This window comes from Coptis chinensis, chromosome 6, assembly GCF_015680905.1.
Source record: "Coptis chinensis isolate HL-2020 chromosome 6, ASM1568090v1, whole genome shotgun sequence".
In the NCBI taxonomy this organism is placed as follows: Eukaryota; Viridiplantae; Streptophyta; class Magnoliopsida; order Ranunculales; family Ranunculaceae; genus Coptis; species Coptis chinensis.
Window position 1 is genome coordinate 43651867 of NC_141461.1, and position 20788 is coordinate 43672654.

Genomic DNA, 20788 nt, shown 5'->3' on the forward strand with positions numbered 1-20788 from the left:
CAATCCTCCTTGGCCTTCCGATTCATGACTAAAATTTTACGTCTAACATCTGAGGTGATAATAGTTCGATGTCTTGACCTCTCAGTATCAACTCTCTACAAATTTAAAAAGTGAAGAAACAAGTAGTTTATTTTAACCGGTAAAAAAGATATATAAATTGTCCAAGACAGTGAAATCATAACATGTAACTGACCTGTTTTGATACTCTTACTAAATTATTGATCAATCCTCGCAACCTCTCCTCCAAGCACCGGAAACCCAATCACATCAAGATTACATAACAATGAGAAAATATGAAACCTAAATCTGTATGCTAATATCTTTTTTTTTCCTTATTTTCCTTTAATAGTACTCAAAACAAACAAGCCCAAGATACATAACTTGGTTAGAAAAACAAAAGAAATATGCTTCAAGAATAAGGAGTAAGAGATGCAACAAAAAAATTTGTAAGATACAAGATTAAACAGAAAAAAGGCGATCTATTAACAAGACCTCCTACCTAACATGAAACTGTTATCTACAGATAGTGCCAGAGGGAATTTTGGAGAGGAGGGGGAGTCCATTTCTTCATTTTCTAAGAGGCTTGTATAGGACTACAATGACATATTTGGACTGAAACCTGTGAGTAAACCCAAGAGCAACCAGAGATTGAGAAGGCCATCCTTTGTCTATATAAAGATGGTTGAGGACAACATGTTGAGGCTTTGTAGATGGTTCGGGATCGATTACGTTATGTACCGAAAAAAGTGAGGTGTAATGGCGGGGTGGAACGACCCACGGCTCTTTCAAGAAAGTCCTCGTCCCCTGGGAATGTGTGACCATAGCTAGAGTCTGGTGAGGGAGGAGGCTCAAATTCAGCAATGCCTTCGAAATTCTCGGGCACATAATCATGCACATCAAGAAGATTATCAACAAGGCCCGTATCATCAGCTATGCAAGGAAGATCAGGTATGTATCTGCGGTCGCCGTCCACAAGGAGCCTGTACTGATATATACCAGATGGAAGCACCATGAGAATGGAGTGGTCCTTTCCTGACCTCTGTAGTGTCCTCCTTGATGTCCAATTGTCCCAAGATCCTTGGACAGCAACAGTGTTACCACCAAAGGTCCATGTGATCAAGGTAGGAATCCCTTGTTCTTGTGGTGCGTCTAGAGAATTGTGGGTTGTTCATCCAGATGTGATTGAAAGTGGGTGGGGCATCACCTCCTCTTTGTAGGGGAGTTTTGGAAGCGAGAGAGCGAATATGAGAGGAGATCTGGAAGGTCTCGGCTCGAAGGAGGTGAGTTGGAAGCACCCAACATTGAATCGGGAAGGCGGGGAAGGCCGTCGACTTCATAATCATCCGTATCGATGGATCCGATTAGGATCTTCCTCGTTATCTCCTTCTTCTCTCCCATTCATTATTCCCCATCAAATCTCTTCTTCTTCTGCTGCTAATATCTTACTAGTGGCAAACAACGCTCCACATCCTTGCTTACACTTTTTATACCAGATTTAGACACTGCCAAAAAAAAGGGACCCAAATGTCAGTCATGACAAGATATTTGACAAGATAATAACAAGAATGGCTCTTAACAAAGTATAGGGTCTAAACTGATTTTTGCCAATTTTCTCTGTAAAGGGATTTTTTGCAATACAAGCCGTTCTTCCTCTTCTTGAACAACCCTTCTAGTTGCTTCAAAAGTTCGACCTTCATCCTTAGGGCCAGAAAATAGCTGCTCTTCCTCTTCCTAAACATGATAAATAAAATAACAAAACTTGCACAGATTACACAATTGTTACCATTTTAGATACCCAAAATGTCAAAAGCAGTATAATATAACATAAAGAGCAATGTAAAAAAGATATATACCCTTAGATTAACTCCACTCGACGGCCAGTTACATCATTTAGTTGTTTGATGCTTTGATCGAGAGAAAGTGCCCCGGATACCTTTTGCTTCTTACTATGTAATACCAAATAAAAGCAGTTCATATGATTAAAAAAAATTAAAATTAAAAAATATATATAAAAAGAGAATGCAATGAGTACCTTTGGTGGGTTGATGTAGTCCCAAGCGCATCAAATGACTTCTTTTGGCCAATGGTAATCTTCTTGGGTGGTGTCTTCAAAATAGAGTATATCATTTGTTAGATATTAAGTATTTGTGCATTTGATAGAGTTAAACTGCAAAAAGGAAATCATATATGAGAGCACACAAGTCTCTTGGATTGGAATGAGCACTGTGATCAATGACATGGCTAGGCAGATGCTCTGGGGACATTAGGAGTGATAGATGGACCTGCCATTAGCGAAGGGATAATGATGATATTTGGTTGCCCTTGTACCTCTTGGTAGCTCTTCCCCGCAACCCAGGAGAAAAATAAACGTAATTAAATACAAAGAGAAACATATTATACACCACTTCTCCCTCCTCCTTTTTCCGGGCTTGGGACCGGCAATGCAAATGCAAACGTAAAGTTTACTTGCTTTGGCGGAGTTAAAATGGGTTAGCAAAACAAAGAAAGCAAACATTCAATACATTGATATTAGCAAAATAAGACAAGTATTACATTGAATAAAAAATATGATACCAGGTTTGGTAGTAGCTTGGACATGAACATAGAAACGCGTTTCAAAATAGCAAAAGAGATAACATAGTCAAACATGCCCATAGGCATGTATCATAAACAAAAAAAAAGATAGTAAGCTTATTCAAGACCGCGATGTAGATGACAGAAACTCAACACATGACTTGGGCCATATAGCATTTCCTGGGCAACTCTCTCCTAGATTCTTACACCATGCATCATGAGGGCATGGTAGAGCAGCATCTTGTGCATGTACTTCATCAATGTAAACTAAGTAAGATCTCTCTCCAAGCACCTTTCATGGAACTTGTAGGTGGGGTCAACTTCTTTAACACATCCAGTTGCGACAATGTCAAGAGGCCAACCACCAAGTAAGTTAACTTCTTTGCCAATCTTTGAGGTTTCCGGCTTAAAAACAAAGGTGTTGGATATAAAAAGATCAAACAACTTACAAAGGCTTAAGTAAAGAATTAAAAGAGACAATCGCATACCGAGGTTGTATTACTGGAGCGAGGTATACTACTGGAAGTTCCAAAAGAGTTGGTCGTAGATGGTTCTTGTTGCCTCAATATCGTTGACCTAATCTCTTCTAATTGCATAGCAAAATTCATTTGGTTTGTTCGAGTCTCCTTCCATAGCTTGGAGTTTTCTTCTGCCAAGTGATAGTTTTGATCCAAAATAGGCTCCATGCTCTTCATTGCTGTTTTGTTGACCCCTGGACCCATAGCCCAACATCGGCCCCTGCTATCTTTGCCAACCACCTGTATCTAAACACATTTCATTTTACCTATAATATAGCACAAACATTTAATGCACTACTGACATCTTAATTTGCATACCCTTGTCACGGCATCGTCGGTGATTGTCATTGGAGACCCTGAATTTGCAGACATGTCCTCATTAATCCTCTCCTATTCAACACAACGGGAGTGAAACCATAATACAGTCTTACCAAGTAAAGTATTACACTAAAGCTCAAGACTGCAATCAAACCTTGATACAACTTAAATAACTTACTACCAACAATCCCTCCCACCAGGAAAATGACACTTACCTCTCACTCAACTAGTTCTGTGCATGGAGCTTTCCTCTTGTGTATCCGGATATAAGATTCAGGCCTAGCAACCATATGGACTGGCTTGTTCTGTTCCTTAGCAATCTGTTGTCGAATAATTTGGGTGGGTGTCCTCCCAACGCAAGCAGGAGCTGTTTGTTTTGACCGGTTTATGGTGTTCCTTTCACTAGCAGCCTATATACAAAACAATATATAAGAGAATATACATATAAGATTCACAACTAATAAACTAATGATTAGATAACCTGGAATTTTTCAGTGTTGCAGATATCAACAAAAACCCGCCAATCTTCAAGATTGACACCTTCTGGAGCTGGTCCTTATTTAACAATAGTAGGAGATTTCCCCTTGACTAAGTTTTTATACAAGGTGCTCTTATGACGCCTCCATGCCTCACCCAAGACTTTTTTAGTGTATGTCATATTGATGTTAGGACGTCCCACAAACCCGAAGTTGGTTTCCAATGTTTCAAAGATGTCTACTAACGTATGTTTCAGCGCGGTTGGAAAAGTATCATAGCATATCCGAACATCACGCCGTACAAGTACACCACATTCAGAGGAAAACCTACTTACCTCTGCTAAAGGGTGACATGGTTGTTCAAGATGGTCCAATATTAACCAAACTTTTTTCTTCGTATTTGGTGTATCCGACATTCCTTTTGCCTTACCTCTAGTCTCCTTAGGAGCATTGGATGATTCTGGAGTAGATGGAGTCCTATCTGTAAGTACATAGTAAACTTGTCAATTAGTATACATTAAAGTTCAGATGCAATTCCTGTAATAACTAAAGAAAATATTAAGATCAAAGAAAAAATGAATTACAATCTAAGAACCAGTACAGTAATCTAATTCCACATGCATTCATATACGGTAACCAGTACAATACATAACTAGACAAAATTCAAAATTCTTACCATAATTAGTCTGCTCCATGTCGTCCTCTGAGTCACTTCTGGACAAGTTCAAGTTATTTTGAGATGGAGTTCCCATGAAGGCTGTTGTACATATTGTAACAAGTTCCAGAAACTCTTAATATTCAAAACATGCATTTTTCAAGTATTTAAAACATGATGTATCAAAACGCAGATATTGCATAACATTTAATCTATCAAAACAAATCAGAAAACATGATATCCATTTATAATTGTGTAACCTGAAAAATCAAACACAGGTATTCAAAATTCAAACATAGATTCAAAATTCAAACATAGTTAATGCAGATAAGCATTTAGTTCAAGTGAACTAATTCATTTTTTGTCTTTTCTTCCTCCTAGTGTCTTCAACAACCACAAACATATCGTCTGGATCGTTAAAAATCAGATCATCTGTGGATGGTTCAAGGTTACTAGGCTCTGCATAAGAAGGATCAACTTCAATTGGGTCATCAGATAGAAGACATGTTTCATCTTGATCACAATACACCTTTCTTGGGACTTCCAAAACCACATGCCAGTCGGGATCCTTTGGATCTTTAGAGTAGAAAACCTGAGAAGCTTTATCTGCAAGAATGAATGGTTCGTCACTCATATTATCCGAACTAATTTGATTTGACAAATTTACCAACTTAAGGTTCGCTTCCACATCTAGCTTCACACCATGTCTAAGTTTAACCCATTCACACTTGAACAAAACAGGCTGGTACCCATCTCGATACTTTAACTGAATGATATTCGTAAGAACACCGTAATATTCTGCAACATCTTCTCTTTGGGTTCTTATCCTTCAAGGCTTAGCCCGAATGTAGTTGGACACTCAGGCAAACACCACTATTTTGGTTCCTCTTATTCTCCTGATAGTCTTTTGTAATGAAGAGGAAACCATTGACACAATACTTCTTATACGCCATGGCACAGCTCACTGGTCCCGCCACTATATTTTTGAAAGAATCTTCCTCCATGTCTTCAAACTCAGGCTGTCTTCTTAACCAAGGAATGAACTCATCGTCCATGGACACCCTATATTGGCCTGCCTTCCTCCCTGCACACTGCCTACGGGCTTCCAAATCTGCAGTGTACTCCCTGAATAGGATATTACGTTTATAAATATATGTAATAGTTAAAGCAATAGTCTGTTTAAGTATATAGAAGTTATAATTTCAACTTTTAAAATTTAGAAATACATACGTGTACCACCAATCATATCTTGGATGGCTTTTCAGTACCCAATTGCGTGCTTGCTCATATTCAACACCTACCAAATGATAAGTATGACCCAAACCAACTGGGCCAACTTCATCAGCCCCATCAAATTCACTATCAAACACATCTGATGGTATTACTTCTTCACCACTAGACTTTCGCTCAAGCTTCTGGAGAAGACTATTCCCTCCTTTGTAACCAGTGCAATAGTTCATGGTTTCCTCTTTCAAGTATCGCTCCACGATACAACCTTCAGGACATGCCTTGTTTGTAACATAATCCTTGTAGACCTTCATCATCCTTCACAAAATTAAGAATTTTATAACAGAATAACTTAACAGAAACCAACCATGAAGCTAAGTAAACAATCTTATTAGTTAGAATTACCTCTCAAACAAATACATCCAACGATAGAATACTGGTCCACACATACGAGCCTCATACGCTTAAGTGAATAGGTAGATGCATCATTATTACAAATACCGATGGAGGACAAATTTTTTCAAGCTCACATAAAGTCGACCATACCCTCTCAAGTGCATGTAAAGTGTCAACATCAAGTCTCCTAGAACATAACGCATCTAAAAATGTGCAAATACTCAAGATCACATGTCGGACTTCCTTCCTATCTCGATATGCATGTTGGATTAGCATTGGAAGCAAATGTTGCATCAAAATGTGATAATCATGAGACTTCATTCCACTCAAATCCTTCGCGACCGCCTTGGACAATATTCTTCCAGGTTACCACTAAACCCAACAAGTACTTTGAGATCTCTTAAGCTCGCAAGGAACAACTTTTTTTCTCCTCCTCGAAGCCAAAACACCCGTGTCTTCATAACCTTCTTGCCATTTTGATCACTCAACCAATACTTCCTTTTAATCCCAAGAAGTTGCAAATCTTTGCGTGCATTGGCGTTATCTTTTGTTTTTCCTTTTTTTGTGTTCAACATCATAGCAATCGGGGAGTTCACAAACATTTTTTTCAATGTGCATAACGTCCAAGTTGTGACGGATAAGAAGCTCTGCCCAATATGGAAGCCTAAATAATATCGACTGTTTGAAAAAGCATGTCCTATCCCCGTTGTCCTCTTTTTGTTTTCTACTGCCCTTCCCTTTTTTTTCCCTTTTTCCATTCCCCCTTTCCTTCTCTTTGCCCTTACCCCATTGCATTTTCAGATTCTGTCATTTGTTCAACTTGCAGTCCGGTCAATCTCAAAGGTTGTTCTCTAAGCTCTTCAGTCTTGTTAAAGGTGCTTAGTCTAGTGTCCATCCTACTAGCATCCGAGGAGGGCAAGAATCGTTTACTATCCATGTAAGTAAATTTCTAGCCATGTTGGAGTCTCAATGAGGAGGTATTTGGGCCACAAACGGGACAAGCATATTTGCCATGGGTTCTACAACCAGATATGTTACCTAACGCAGGAAAGTCATGGATAGTCCATAACAAAACTGCACGCATATTGAACATCTTGCCTATGTTTGCATCCTTCACAGTCACCCCGGTATTCCACAAAGATTGTAATTCACGAACTAGAGGCTGTAAATATATGACAATATCCTTTCCTGGCTGTCGTGGCCCTTCGATGAGTAAAGAGAGCATGGTAAATTTGGGTTTCATGCAAAGCCACGGAGGAAGGTTATATGCAACACACATTACAGGCCAAGAGCTGTATAATGTGCCACAAGTTCCAAAAGGATTGAAACCATCTGTCGCTAGTCCTAATCGAACATTACGAGCTTCAGCTGAAAAGTCCTTATACTTCCGATCAATTAATTTCCAATTAGATGTGAGTCAACTGGATGCCCCATCTCTCCACCTTTCAATCGATTTTCCGAGTGCCAACACATCTCCTTTGCCACACATGGTACACTATACAACCTCTTTAACCTCTCCGTAATTGGAAAGTATCGAAGTATCTTTGCTGGAATCCTAATATGTTTCTTCCTTTGTTCGATATCAACATATTTGTACCTCGACGCTCCACACATAGTACAAGTATCCCTCCAATCATCATCTCTCCAAAATAGCATGCAATCATTCGGGCAAGCATCAATTTTCTCATATTTTAGGCCCAACTCTTTTATTAATTTTTCTGCCCTATAAGTATTCTCCGAGTCTTGTTGTCGTGGAAAAGCCACGAAGTAATTTGAGGAGTCCCGTAAAACTCTTGTCTGTCCACCCATGTGTAACCTTTAACCGAAACAACTTGACGACAAATTTCAAAACTGTAAAGTCCTCACAATTAGGATATAAGGGACTCAAAGCCTCACGAAAATTATCGGACTCAATTGTGTCAGGCTCTTCCTCAACTATTCCTCGAGCACCATCTATTGAACATTGTTCAATAACAGCATCCAAGTTATCACCGTCAAGTTCTTCTACGACAGTACTAAATGCAACATTCTCCTCAAAAAAGGGGAAGTCCCCTCCCACCTCAAAATTAGTGGAATTTGACCTTCCACCCCTTTCAAATGCCACACTTGGTGGTTGACTTGTTTCTCCATGCATTCTCCAAAATGTATACTGTTTGTAGAAGCCTTTTTGGTAACAATGCAATGTGACCACCTCATGGGTTAGTGCTCGACCCATATTTCTACAGTTATCACATGGACATGGGATCACATCCTTGTGGTGACAACTATCCCTTGCAAATTGTACAAATTGATTAACACCATGAATAAAACGATCGTCCTCTTTTGGTAGATCAATCCAACTTTTATCTATCACCCCAAACCCTCCATATCAGTAGTTCTTGCAATATGAATAAATCAAAAATAGTTAGAACTGAAAATACAATGGCAAGTAAACCATACACATAATAGACCACCACATAAGTAAATAAATCTAACTCCATTTGGGAGACTAAAATAGCACAAGTACTACATCCAACAATCAATCTAATCTAGTTGCACCCATAAATTCAAATAAATTGGAAGCACACAAAAAAATGGATCGATTGAGGCATGCATATGAAAAAACAAACTACATTCTCACTTAAAAAAATAAATTGAAACTAGATAAAGAACAAGAATAACAAAGATGATATCATATGCAACCAAGTAGGATGTTATCTAGAAGAAATATAATTATTACGCCCACATTAGCAGCATATTTGAGTTAACCCAGTAGCAGTGTATTCAATATCTTAACTTGTATTCAATATAACACAAAGTTATACCTAAAAAACTCAAACAACCAACACAAACCCATTTTAACTTAGAATCAGGACTAACATATAACAATAACACAACCCCATTTGGTGATAGAATCAGTACTAACATTATCTATAACCAAGAGAAGTAAAACAAAACAAATTTCTACTTTTCTAGAAAAAACCCATTTCAAGTTAACACCAAACCAGAGATGGGAGAAAAACTCACCTTGATGTAAATGAAAAAAAACAATAATCCGGACCTGTTCACAACAAATATCATAAACCATGAGTGATATTATTTCATTTAAACTAAATTTTAACAAAACAAACCTTACAAACACTACATTTTCATCGAAATTGATAAACACTAACTCTTAAAAAACAAGAATTGTGAGAGGGGATAGAGAGACATGAGGGGAAGACGAAGAGCAATTACCTAGTGATTAAAGATGAAGTTTTTCTCGAAAAGATAGTGAATTAGAGATGTTCGAAGTGAGATTAGCAAAAGAAGAAGAAAAAAACAGAGAAAGGGTTACCTGAGAGAGAGGGGGGTGGTTGCTACTCGTCAACGTGGAGAGAGGAGAGGGGAAGAAAACCGATAAAATAGTATTTGTTTTTGTATTATCGAAAAAAAGAAACCTTTCGATAAACGAAGAGTATTTGTGGCGGTTTACATTCGGGACCGAATTTTTGGGCCGGTTCATTATAGAAACATGACCGTGGCAAAAAAACCAATTAAACTCAAACCGCACAGAACTTTGGCCACACCTGTCAAAAGTTTTAGCCACGGCTAAAGCCCGTGGTTATTATGCAACAACTTATGACCGTGGCTAAAGCTAATCTGTACCTGTGGCCAAAAGTCATTTTTCTTGTAGTGCCCTAAATAGCATTTTGCTTGTCCTCAATCAAAGATGAGAAATAAAAACAGATAAGTGGCCAAAAATGTGGTCTTAAATAATCTCGTTTCGCAGAGTGCGATTGCATTGACCATATACAATAAGGTCTTAAACCACTAAGAGTTTTCTAGATAAGATACTCACAAACTTCATTTATACTAAAACAACTAAGAAATAAAAGTAATTGTCCCCTAATTTTATCTCATATATCTATACATCTCACTAGCATTCAAACAAGGATCATCAATCTAACTTATAAATTAATACATGCATAATAATCAAATCATCTTAAGATAAACAACTATACAATGAACTATGCTATGAAATGCAAAGACAGATCCGTTTCTGAATTTTTTTGGAGTAACGTCCTTAAGTAGGTTCTCATAAGGAATGTGTCAAGACATAACACTTTGATTTTTCCACTCAAGTTTGCTAACACCGGTGTATAGTAAGCACATGTTTCCTCACAATCTCAATGACAATCTAAGGAAGCCGAGGTTGATCAAACACATCTACCACTTACTATCACACCAACCTATTCCTAATTGAGTCAGAGGTCTTTATTAAGTGATACGGGGCTGAGGTGATGGTTTAAGAAGAAACGGAATGGATATTCAAATAAACAAGTCTGAGATAGTAGGGTCTTCAAAATATGTAACTAGAGAAATCCTTGTTCTTACTTTGCTTCTACACTTAGTTTCCATCCTTAGTCTTTTTGTTTTAGCTTTTGACTCATTTGATTTTGTTTTTTGGAGTTTTTATTTTATTTCTATTTTTCTTTTTCTTTTCTTTGGATGAAAACTTTCTTTTCTTTTCTTTTTCTATTTCTTTTTCTTTTGAAGAAACTAACTAATTTTTGTTTACACAAGTTTTTCTCTTCTCTTTTCTTCACTCATCATATTTCTCAGACTTATCCAGATAGGTGGGCTAATGAAAAAGCTCAGTGGGGCGACTAGCGGAAAATATACGTAGGTAAGAATTTCTAGCTATATCGATCCAAAGAGCTGAGTGCCTAAATTCTCTCTTAGGATATGGTATGGTGATCAAGTAAGTGGATGTGTGATTTCTCTACTCAGAATTTACTTCTCTCTTGTGTCATCACTGAGATATTTTACTCTTATGAGGCTTTTAGGCTAGATACTCACAGGATATGTATTAAGTACTCTAACCTAGGTCTCAGAAAAATATTATCAAGTACAATCATAGATGCTCATGCAAGATATTCATGAAAAGATGCAATGACTATTACCTATATATTAATCTAAGTTTCAAAAATTAAATCCTAATGCAAGTACTACGTGAGATTTCTAGACTAATATCATCATAGAAAAGGGAACAATACCATTATCACTAAGTGCATAGTATAAACTATTTTTATAATTTTTATACATTTCTAATTTTTATACGACAAATAATATGTAATATACAACCTAATATGTGTTTTAACATTTGCAACGTGTTTCTATACCACCCCCAAATAAAATCATGTTTTGTTCTCAAAGTATGGAATGAAAATAAAGGATAGAGGGTACCTTAGAAACGTGCTTGTAAATAGAAGCACTTGAAAAAAAAGGTTAATCTATACTAATATAAAGAAATAAAAACATACACAACTCCTATATGAGTTCATCCCGTTATGGGGATAACATGAAATATTAAATAGCGCTTGGGACATAAGCGGACTCTAACATAAATAAAATAATAACATAAGTTCACAAATCAAGCATGCGCATATCGTGGATCCTATAGGATTAGCTTCCGAAATTTCACAAAATAGTGACATTTCACGAAATGAAGGTACCTAATTACATTATGCATTCCAATTAAAGTCAACAAAACTCATGGGGGGTCTATATTTTGATATTTATACATGCAATTTTAATATGTGAACATACAATATGCTAAAATTAAATATACCACTCCCAAACAATTTAAGAGAAGGGGGTTCATGAAATAATTCAAAATTATGTAACTAACTAGATTCTACAGGAGTAAACATTACAGGCAAAAAGGTGGCAAAAAGTTTTGAAATGAAAGACCAAAATATGTCACCCCCAAACAAAATTTGAAAACACTTTTTAAGTTTGAAAATTTTTGTTTGGCCTATACTCTAGAAAGGTGGTATTGTACAAAAACTTGGGTCTTTTAAAGTTAGATTCCCTAGACTTACTAATATATATTTATGTTTTAATTTTTTAATTTTTATATGTTTGATTTTTGGAAAAACAAAATTACGAAAAAGAAATAAAAATGAAACTCATGGCGTACTATACTCCTATAATATAAGATTGGAATGGAGTACACCAAAGATTACTATGAGTCTTTTATAGTCAGATACTCGAGACTTTGTCTAATATATATTAACATGCAATTTATCATATATCAACAACCTAAAAAGTTGTGGGTCTTTCCATAAATAATTATCATAAGAAGCACCGCCAAACATAACTAAGCACCAAGATTTGCTATGACGTGGCTTAGCAGAATGAGAGTTAATTATGATGGATCTAGAACCTAATCGAGCATGCACTCTCTTTTTCTCCCTCCAACGAAAGAGTGTCTTAGTGAATGATCATGAAAAATTGGATGGTTGTGGAAGATAAGTGAGATATGGATAAGTTTTAGAAAGAAGGAATGGAAAAAATGAGAATGTAGGTTTAGCACAAAACTTATTCATGGTGTAGGTCTGAACTGTCTCATATCTAAAAATGAAGGGATCGGGTGGCTCTTCCTTGGGTATTATGTTCTTACCAGATGGGTTTAGAAAATCATGAAGCACAAGAGACGCAAAAAGGTCAAGTGCAAACTCAAGGTTCCTTTGAAAAGGTTGAGGGCGGGGAACATTGGTGATGGAAGGTGAATGAGGATGTGAGGTAGGTGAATGGTTCTGAGCTAGTGTTCTTAGTTCTATATCAGCAGAGGCCTTGAGATAGGCAAGAAATTCCTCAATAGGTGGGTCAGAAGAATCAGTGGGATAAAGGTTGAAAAATGCTTCTTCCGTCATGGCATTAAGGGATGAATGGATGTTAATAAGAGGCGACTCGGTAGGTGGCAAAGAAGGGTCGCAAAAGAGTCGAAAGAAATCTTTTTCGATTTCATCTACATCCAAGGAGTCAAAATTATGATCTTTATCTTCTTCCCTAAGAGGGGTATCTATTAGTGTGGGTACGAGGTCGTCGACTGTACTAATGTGATATACAAAACACTCTATGGACTTCACTTCTCCTTCTACAGGAAAACCTAGTTGTCCCTGCTTAAGTCTAAACATGTTAACCTCTATAGAAAGATTTCCAAAGGAAAGAGTCATTGATCCATCCCGACAATTGATTTGCGCATTGGCGGTTGCCAAGAAAGGGCGCCCTAAGATGATAGGAATAGAATCATGAGCAAATTCTGTGTCAAGAATAACGAAGTCGGCTGGGTAGTAAAAATCTTGAACTTTAACGAGAATATTTTCAACTACACCCTTAGGATACTTAATAGAACGATTGGCTAATTGCAAAGTCATTTTGTTTGGTTTAAGTTCATGGAGACCTAGCTGTTTATATAAATAAAACGGGAGTAAGTTAACACTCGCCCTGAGGTCTAATAGAGTAGTTGTTATGAAGTTATCGCCTACGGTGCATTGTACAGTAGGACGACCAGGGTCTTTGTACTTAACAATTTCGTTATATTCAAATAAATAGGGATATTGTTTAGTTAAAAAGGCTTCTTGGGGTATGTTGGTTTTCCTCTTCGTGGTGCACAACTCTTTTAGAAACTTAGTGTGTCTAGGTAGACTTTTTATAGCATCTAGAAAAGGTAGGTTTATAGTCAAATTTTTAAACACGTCCCTAATCTCATCAAAATTCACGTCCTTTTTAGACACAACTAGTCTCTGAGGAAATGGTGGTTTTTCTCTATACTTAGCATAAGGGTCAACAATATTATTAACCTTGTCTTTATCTTTTGCCATTTCCTAACTAGGTTTTCATATTGGAACCTCTACAGGTGTAGGATCATCAATTTTTATTATGGAGTCTTGTAAGGTTTTACCTTTTGGTTGTGGTTAGACTGGAACTTCTATAGTTGTAGGGTTTTCAATTTCTATGACAGTATTTGGTATGGTTTCGTTCATGCTTAGTTTGCTGGTGATCTTTAGGCATAGTCACTTGGTTATCTACTAATGAAGGATAGTGACTGCCTGTAGGTCCCCTTGTTTATATTACCATTACATTAAATATTATTTACTTCAAAGGCAGTGTTTGTTGAGTTAAGATTAGGCACAACTTGACTTGGAAACACGCCTGTTTGGTTATTATTTTGGTTAGGAGACAGCTCAAGTACCTTTTGGCATAATGCATGTATCATATTATTTTGTTGTTGTTGGTTTTGTATCATGGTTAATAATAAGTCATCTTTTGATGGATTATCCAGTTGTGCGATAATAGGAGGGGTGACTGGGACTAAGGTTTGTTGAGCGTTAATGTCTCGATGTTGATAGTTATGGGTAATGGGCACTAAACTTTAGTGCTGGTGACCTAAATCTCCTTGTCCTAAATGTTAGTTAAATTGGTGGAAGTCTATAGTGGGCCTAACATTTTGATCATTAAAACATGGATGTGTAGCTTGTTGTAGTTTATTATAAATAGTGTTTTGCCTCCATTGTGTGTTAGGGTTGTTATTAAATGCGTAGACATTGTCAGGCTGTGGTGGTGGATGTTCATGGAAAAAAGGGTTATAAAAGTCAAAATGTTCAGGACTAAAATAGAAATTACAACGAGGAGAGTTTATATTCATGACTGGAGTGGGTTTCGCTTCTTGTTTATGTACAGAGAGGGCATCTACCTTACGAGTACTGAGGGATTCAATTAAAGTTCTAAGCTCAGGATCTTGTTTTACCTCAAACATACTGGCTGCCTTAACTGTAGACAAAGAAAGAGTGGAGCGGGAGTAATCGTTACCTCCCCAGTTATTACTTTTCTTGGATTGATTATCTAAGAAGTTATATGCATATGTGGCTCCGATCCTTTACTTAAGAAATGACCTCAATTCATGATATCTAAAGTCTCCTTATGGTGTTGGGATATGCATTTGAAGAAGGCACGAACTAGTGTTTCTTTACCAAGATTATGATGGGGACATTCTTCTAGAAGATCAGTGAAACGATTCCAAGCCTCAGAGAAGGATTCTTAAGGCTTTTGGCGAAAGAAATGAATATTTTGTAGCATCTCATCAGTCTTCTGTGGTTGGTAAAATTGTTCCATATAGATAAATAATTCAACTAGTTTTTCCAATGTGTCGACAAAGTTTGGCTTTTGTGTTGTTAGCCAAGAAGTCGCTTTGTCAGCTAGGGTGAAAGGAAACACCCTGAGCTTTATTTGTTCAGATCTTACATTAGGATGATGGAATGTTGTTAGTACTTGTTGTATCCTGCGTAAGTGTTTATAAGGTTTCTCATGGTCTAACCCATGGAAAACAGGTAGTAGATTAAATATATTGGGGGGATCCTAAAATCTCCTGTAGTATCTGCAATAATGATGTAGGACTCAGGTCCATTGTTTAAAACCTTATAAAAATCAGAGAGGGGTCTCTCTGCTATTTCTTCACCCATTGCTACAAATGTAGTGGGGGTGGGTGTAGGTGGTATGTGTGTGGTGATGTGTGAATTTCTAGATAGGCAATTATTTTTACGTCTACGATAAACTAATAAGGCAGGTTTATGCGTACCAGATCTTAATCTCATACAAATTGATGTCTAATATGCAAACAACTTTTTTAAGCATGCAAAATAGCCTGATTATTACTAGAAATTAGTCCTCTTACAGTAGATTCGATGATGTAAAGAGGTGTTACCTAGAGCATCCTTGCTACGCGTATAAATAGCGTCTTCAATAGCCTTGAAGTACGTCTACTAAAAACTTTTCAAACCAACGGCCAGGCCACTTAAAAATTGAGGGAGGTTGTCCGTGCATGCACGTTCCTTAATTCTTTTAGTTTTCTAGACACCATAAAGTATGAAAAAAAAAAATTATGCAATTACTGGAGCAGTTAGGCATACAAGTATTGTACTGTACTCGTGATGAAATATTGCAGTTAGTATATAAAAATAAATATATTCTACTTCAAATAAAGCGCGGGTGCACTAAAAAATAGGCTAAATTGGGCGCGGGTCGCGATTTGTACTATTTATTTTTATTATTATTATTATTTTTATAAATTTAAAGGAGTGCGGGGCGCGCTTCAGATAAGTCAAATTGGGCGCGGGTCGCGCCTAGGGTGTAATGCACGGGGTACGCTGTGTAAGAGCAAGAATTAGGCGCGTGCACGCTCACAAGTTAATAACTAAGGTTGAAAATATTAAGGTTAGGTCACGGGAGGGTAGAGAGTTGGTTGCAAAACTCGTATGCTCTCAAACAGTAGCAGAAAAATTCGAATAAATTACGAATAGTGTTTTCAGTGTGTGTTTTGTGAATAGTAAAAACAGTTATATTAATCTAAACACGCTATGCGTAACAAAGCAAGACCTGGCAGCGGCGCCATTTGACAAGAGAAGAAAAGTAGATGTGAAAACAGGTTTTTTAACATACTAATCTCATTCTAATCAAGTTATAATTATGCTCTCTAAACATGCGTTGAAGAGGAGAGTAGTCGTGTACGAACCATTCTTGTTTGCACGTACTTGACACGAATCTAGACTAAACAAACGATTCACAAATGAGAGAGTAATATGTGATGTGAAAACATTAAATAAGATTGCAAAAATAGTAGATTTAAAGATAGGAATGAAGATATAGAGAGGGGTAATCCACCACTCGATTCGATTGGCTATTAGTTTAGTCATCGAATCGCTTTTCTTGATCCCTAGTTAACAACCTACATCTCTATAGCCATTGTTCAACTAGCATGAGAGTTTAGCTCCCCCACAAATCTCTTTTATGGTGTCTCTAAACTATAGTTCAATGATAAGAGCCCAAAACTGTGGTTTTAACCCCTTAACAATCATACTTTTAGACCAATTATGTGAGTAATAATTAAGAGTTAATACTGATTACGTGTTTTTATGCGTTTCAGGCTTCAAAGTCAATTATATGCAGAAATGTGCCACTTTGATGAGATAAAGGAGCAATGGTTGGTTGCTAAGGAGTTCTGTGATTAAAGGCCAAGATTCAAGAAGACAAAGCCTGTGTAAAGCCTACTCAGACCTTGAAAAGTCAAAGTCCACGCGCGGCGTAAACAAGCACAAAGTCGAGAACTTAGAAGACCGTATCTTTAGACTCAGACCTTGGAATTGGGCCTACCTTATGTCAAAACGACCGGCTCGGGAAGAGCTTTCCAATGGTCCAAGATTTGGCCCAATTAGAGGAGCAAAAGTGGACTAAAAGTCTGTTGAAGCCGAATCCAGCTGAAGAGCCCTTTTTGGACTAAAGAAATTGGGTTTTGGGCCCGATTTTCCGGCCCAAAACATGGCTCCAAGCCCATGCACGATTTTGGATCTGATTTCCTCCTTATCAACAAAGAAGACTTAACTCTGAAGATATCTGGGAGCTTAAAATAGAAAGTAGCCATTAGAATAGCTTCTAGATCTAGTTTTAATGGTTTTTAATTAAGTTTAGTTTCATTTCATTCCTTGTATTAGATTAAACCTTTAAAATATTGTTATTGCTTGATTAGATAAATAAAGTAGTTTATTATTGATCAAATTCGATTTTGTTATTTAAATTTGTTAGATCTAATTTCATTTATTGTTTGTTATTCATTTCGTAGTTATTGATTTCGGGTTGGATTATTGTTTAGTTAAAATTCATAAAGTTAGAATCTTTATATTATGTCGTATTCAATTTCATATCGAAAATGATTGGCGTAATGATTCTCGGCTAAACCTCCATTAGAGGGGGTTGAGAAGCCTTGATGAAAGCTTGATTCCGATTATCGTAGAGTCGTCGTAATTTCTATTCCACTCTAGAAACGATTAATTCACCATGAGAATGGGTTTAATCGTTCACATACTAGTTATGAATTGGTAGAAGTGCCATGTGTCACACCCCGAATTTCGACAGAATTCGGAAAAACAATATTTGTTCCCGACTCTTCGATCTCCGAGGTGTGACGCACTCTCAACTTCCAAAAACCTATAAACAGTTTAAATATGTTGATAATTAAAACCCAATAAAAATTTTGAATTAACAAAAGTCCTCTTCATTACAAAAATTTACAAATGAAAAATGCAAATAATCTTATCTCAACTGAAAATATATATCACCTCAAAGGAAAACAAAGCCTATCATGAAATGCAACGCTAACGCAAACTACAAGCAGCAACCAATCTTCTTCAACACTAAACCTGTCAAGACTTATCAACTATGTTCATTTAATGAACACACCCGATAAGCAAACATGCAAATCGGGTCAGCATTATAAAAATGCTAGTGTGAGTAGCTCTAAAATACAATATATACTTATACAAATACATACACAATCCATAAGGCAGTTAGTTCCTCCACCGAGGCGCCTTAACTTTCAACAACTAATACAACATTCTTAACTACAATAGGTAAGGTAGGTAGTTCCTCCACTGAGGCGCCTTAACTTCCAACAACTAATACAACATACCATACGCATAATAAAAAGACATTTAGTTCCTCCACAAGGCGCCTTAGGTTCTAACTAAACTACTAACCAGCCAAACATATACAATCCTCTATCTAAAGATATATCATTAACCAACATATTACCATAATTATATTAATTAAAGTTTTCTTTGTGTGTCCCTAAAATTCACGTCATATCTATGTCTTACCTAGTTTTCCTGGCTACCACAATCGCTACCCAACGCCGAACATGTACATCCACATGCCTCCCCTTACATAATGTACCACTCCGTGCGTAACTACCCTGAGCGGGATGCCGCACACCAGGTAACCCTCACACGAAAGCCATTATGTAAGTACTGCCACTATTTGACATAAAATATCGCGCGTCCCGTTCTATTTTGCGAACGGAATAATCAACCCACTATTCGGCTACGCCAGAAGGGCCATTCAGCTTTACTGAAACGCCAGAAGGGCCAATCAAATTACACACGCCCACACAGGGCAAATCACATGAGTTGTGGTAGCTAGGTTCTAGGATTTTCATTACGTAATTTATTCAGGTGTCATATATTAATGACTCATAATAATTCCACTATATCACGTGCAGGTCAAATACCTTATTGCACTAAGCCACAATATTTAGAAATATCTCAATTATATCCCATAACCACTTTCATTCTTTCACGTGCCAATATATTATTGCACTAAGACATAATCCCGTGGGAAAATATCCACACATACTATACTACCTCATAGATAAAATAATAGAGTATCTATACATTTATTTCTCCAAAACTATTGCCTTTAATATTTATATCCCAACATATTATATAATGTCATAATATCAACGTCAAATCTTAATTAGATAATGACAACCAAATTCATACAAGCTTCCACAACATTTTAGCATTTGATTTGTCCATACAATTTACAACATAAAATGTAGCACAATTAAACAGTCCACAGTCCACAATCAAATATATATATATATATATATATATATATATATATATATATATATATATATATATATATATATATATATTTTACACACTACTCATGTCAAATCTTATAGAATATATGTTTTCTAGACCAGCAGATATCTCATACCATATGGCTTCACAAAGAAGTAGTTTTACATATCAGAGATCTAGCTCTCTCGAGTGATATTTAAATGAAGTAGCACAATACAAAATCAAACCTTTTCTTCTTATTGATATATTTTAAGGACAAAACTTTACTCAACCACTCCAATCAGCCATGGAGGTGAAGACCCAAACAGAATATTATGCACATCGTGCTTTGTAAGCATTCCATCCTTGAAGACAGTACTCTCGAGCAGTCTCGACCAACAATTATGATGTCACTGCCTCTATCTTTGATAACCTAAAGAGAACATTGAACCAACACCCGCAAGTCATTTTACAAGGCATCAACAGCAACAAAGAAGATTTGGACATGGAGTGATTTCACAAATATCATTTGCTCCGCTCATCATTAGTTTTTTCCCTTTAGATTATACGCCATAAATGTACAATGTCGGTTCTGAGAAAGAAATCAGGCGTGTAAAATACTTGAAAGAAACTTACGAATGTGGAGTATTATAATCTTTGGCCTAATGCATCCCTCCCTTATAACCAAATCAGTACTTCAAAGCGCCGCCTAAATGAATCTTTGGATTAATTGGACCGCCTTTCCGTGATTTCTTTGGATTGACCGAGATGAATCAATGACAAATTCGAGTGATCTTGACTATTTTCATCGCTGATGTAGTATAATCTCCGATGGTAGCGTTACCAGTGAGCTCATTTCGCAGCGAAGCAAACCCCTACCACGAGGCAACCCCTACAGAGTACCAAAAGTTATAAACAGGGCATACAATGTGCATATCAAGAGGCTGCATAAATAAAACGGCACTATCACAGATTTAACACAATACAATTAATTTTCAAATTTATACCTTCAGTTTTAGACCATCCACAATGCCAGTCCAGATATAATATGTGCATTCACTATATATGTCAGCCCAATCCAATATGCGGAAGATGCCTCTGCAAGCAGCTAACAACGTCAAGTAAAAAATAAAAGTATCAAGCATCTAACTCCTTCAAAAAAGAATCGTAGATACAACTAGATAATATGCAAGTATGTCTATTTATAAAAAAAATAATCTTTTCTGCCACAGATTCTACTTGGAAAAGTGTCCTTTCATCTTTGATCTCCTCTTTTGTTCATCTCTTCATCTTCAATTGCTTGGACTTGGTAGATGTATCTCGGCCGGGAAAACTGGGAGAACAGAAAAGATTAAGGGTTCGAAGAAATAATACAAACGAACCTATTTCTTCTATATCATAAAGATTCAATCTGGTTGAAAT

General features: G+C 36.8%; 1 protein-coding gene, 1 long non-coding RNA gene and 1 pseudogene across 2 annotated transcripts; all 3 read right to left on the reverse strand.

The window, feature by feature from the left end:
* Positions 1-323: 323 nt before the first annotated feature.
* LOC147493097 (SNF1-related protein kinase regulatory subunit beta-1-like) lies at positions 324-2127 on the reverse strand (annotated as a pseudogene).
* Positions 2128-2820: 693 nt separating this feature from the next.
* LOC147493098 (uncharacterized) lies at positions 2821-9207 on the reverse strand. The gene is made up of 7 exons (XM_086568884.1): positions 9171-9207; positions 4563-4643; positions 3892-4367; positions 3626-3820; positions 3411-3482; positions 3063-3332; positions 2821-2979 (listed from the first exon to the last, which is right to left on the reverse strand). The coding sequence occupies exons 5-7, from the start codon at positions 3462-3464 to the stop codon at positions 2842-2844; spliced, it is 462 nt and encodes a 153-aa protein (XP_086425010.1). The 5' UTR covers positions 3465-3482; positions 3626-3820; positions 3892-4367; positions 4563-4643; positions 9171-9207; the 3' UTR covers positions 2821-2841.
* Positions 9208-20230: 11023 nt separating this feature from the next.
* On the reverse strand, positions 20231-20652 carry LOC147493099 (uncharacterized). Its single transcript, XR_015198613.1, has 3 exons — positions 20606-20652; positions 20374-20474; positions 20231-20258 (listed from the first exon to the last, which is right to left on the reverse strand). It is a non-coding gene; the product is annotated as an uncharacterized LOC147493099 (long non-coding RNA).
* Positions 20653-20788: the final 136 nt, after the last annotated feature.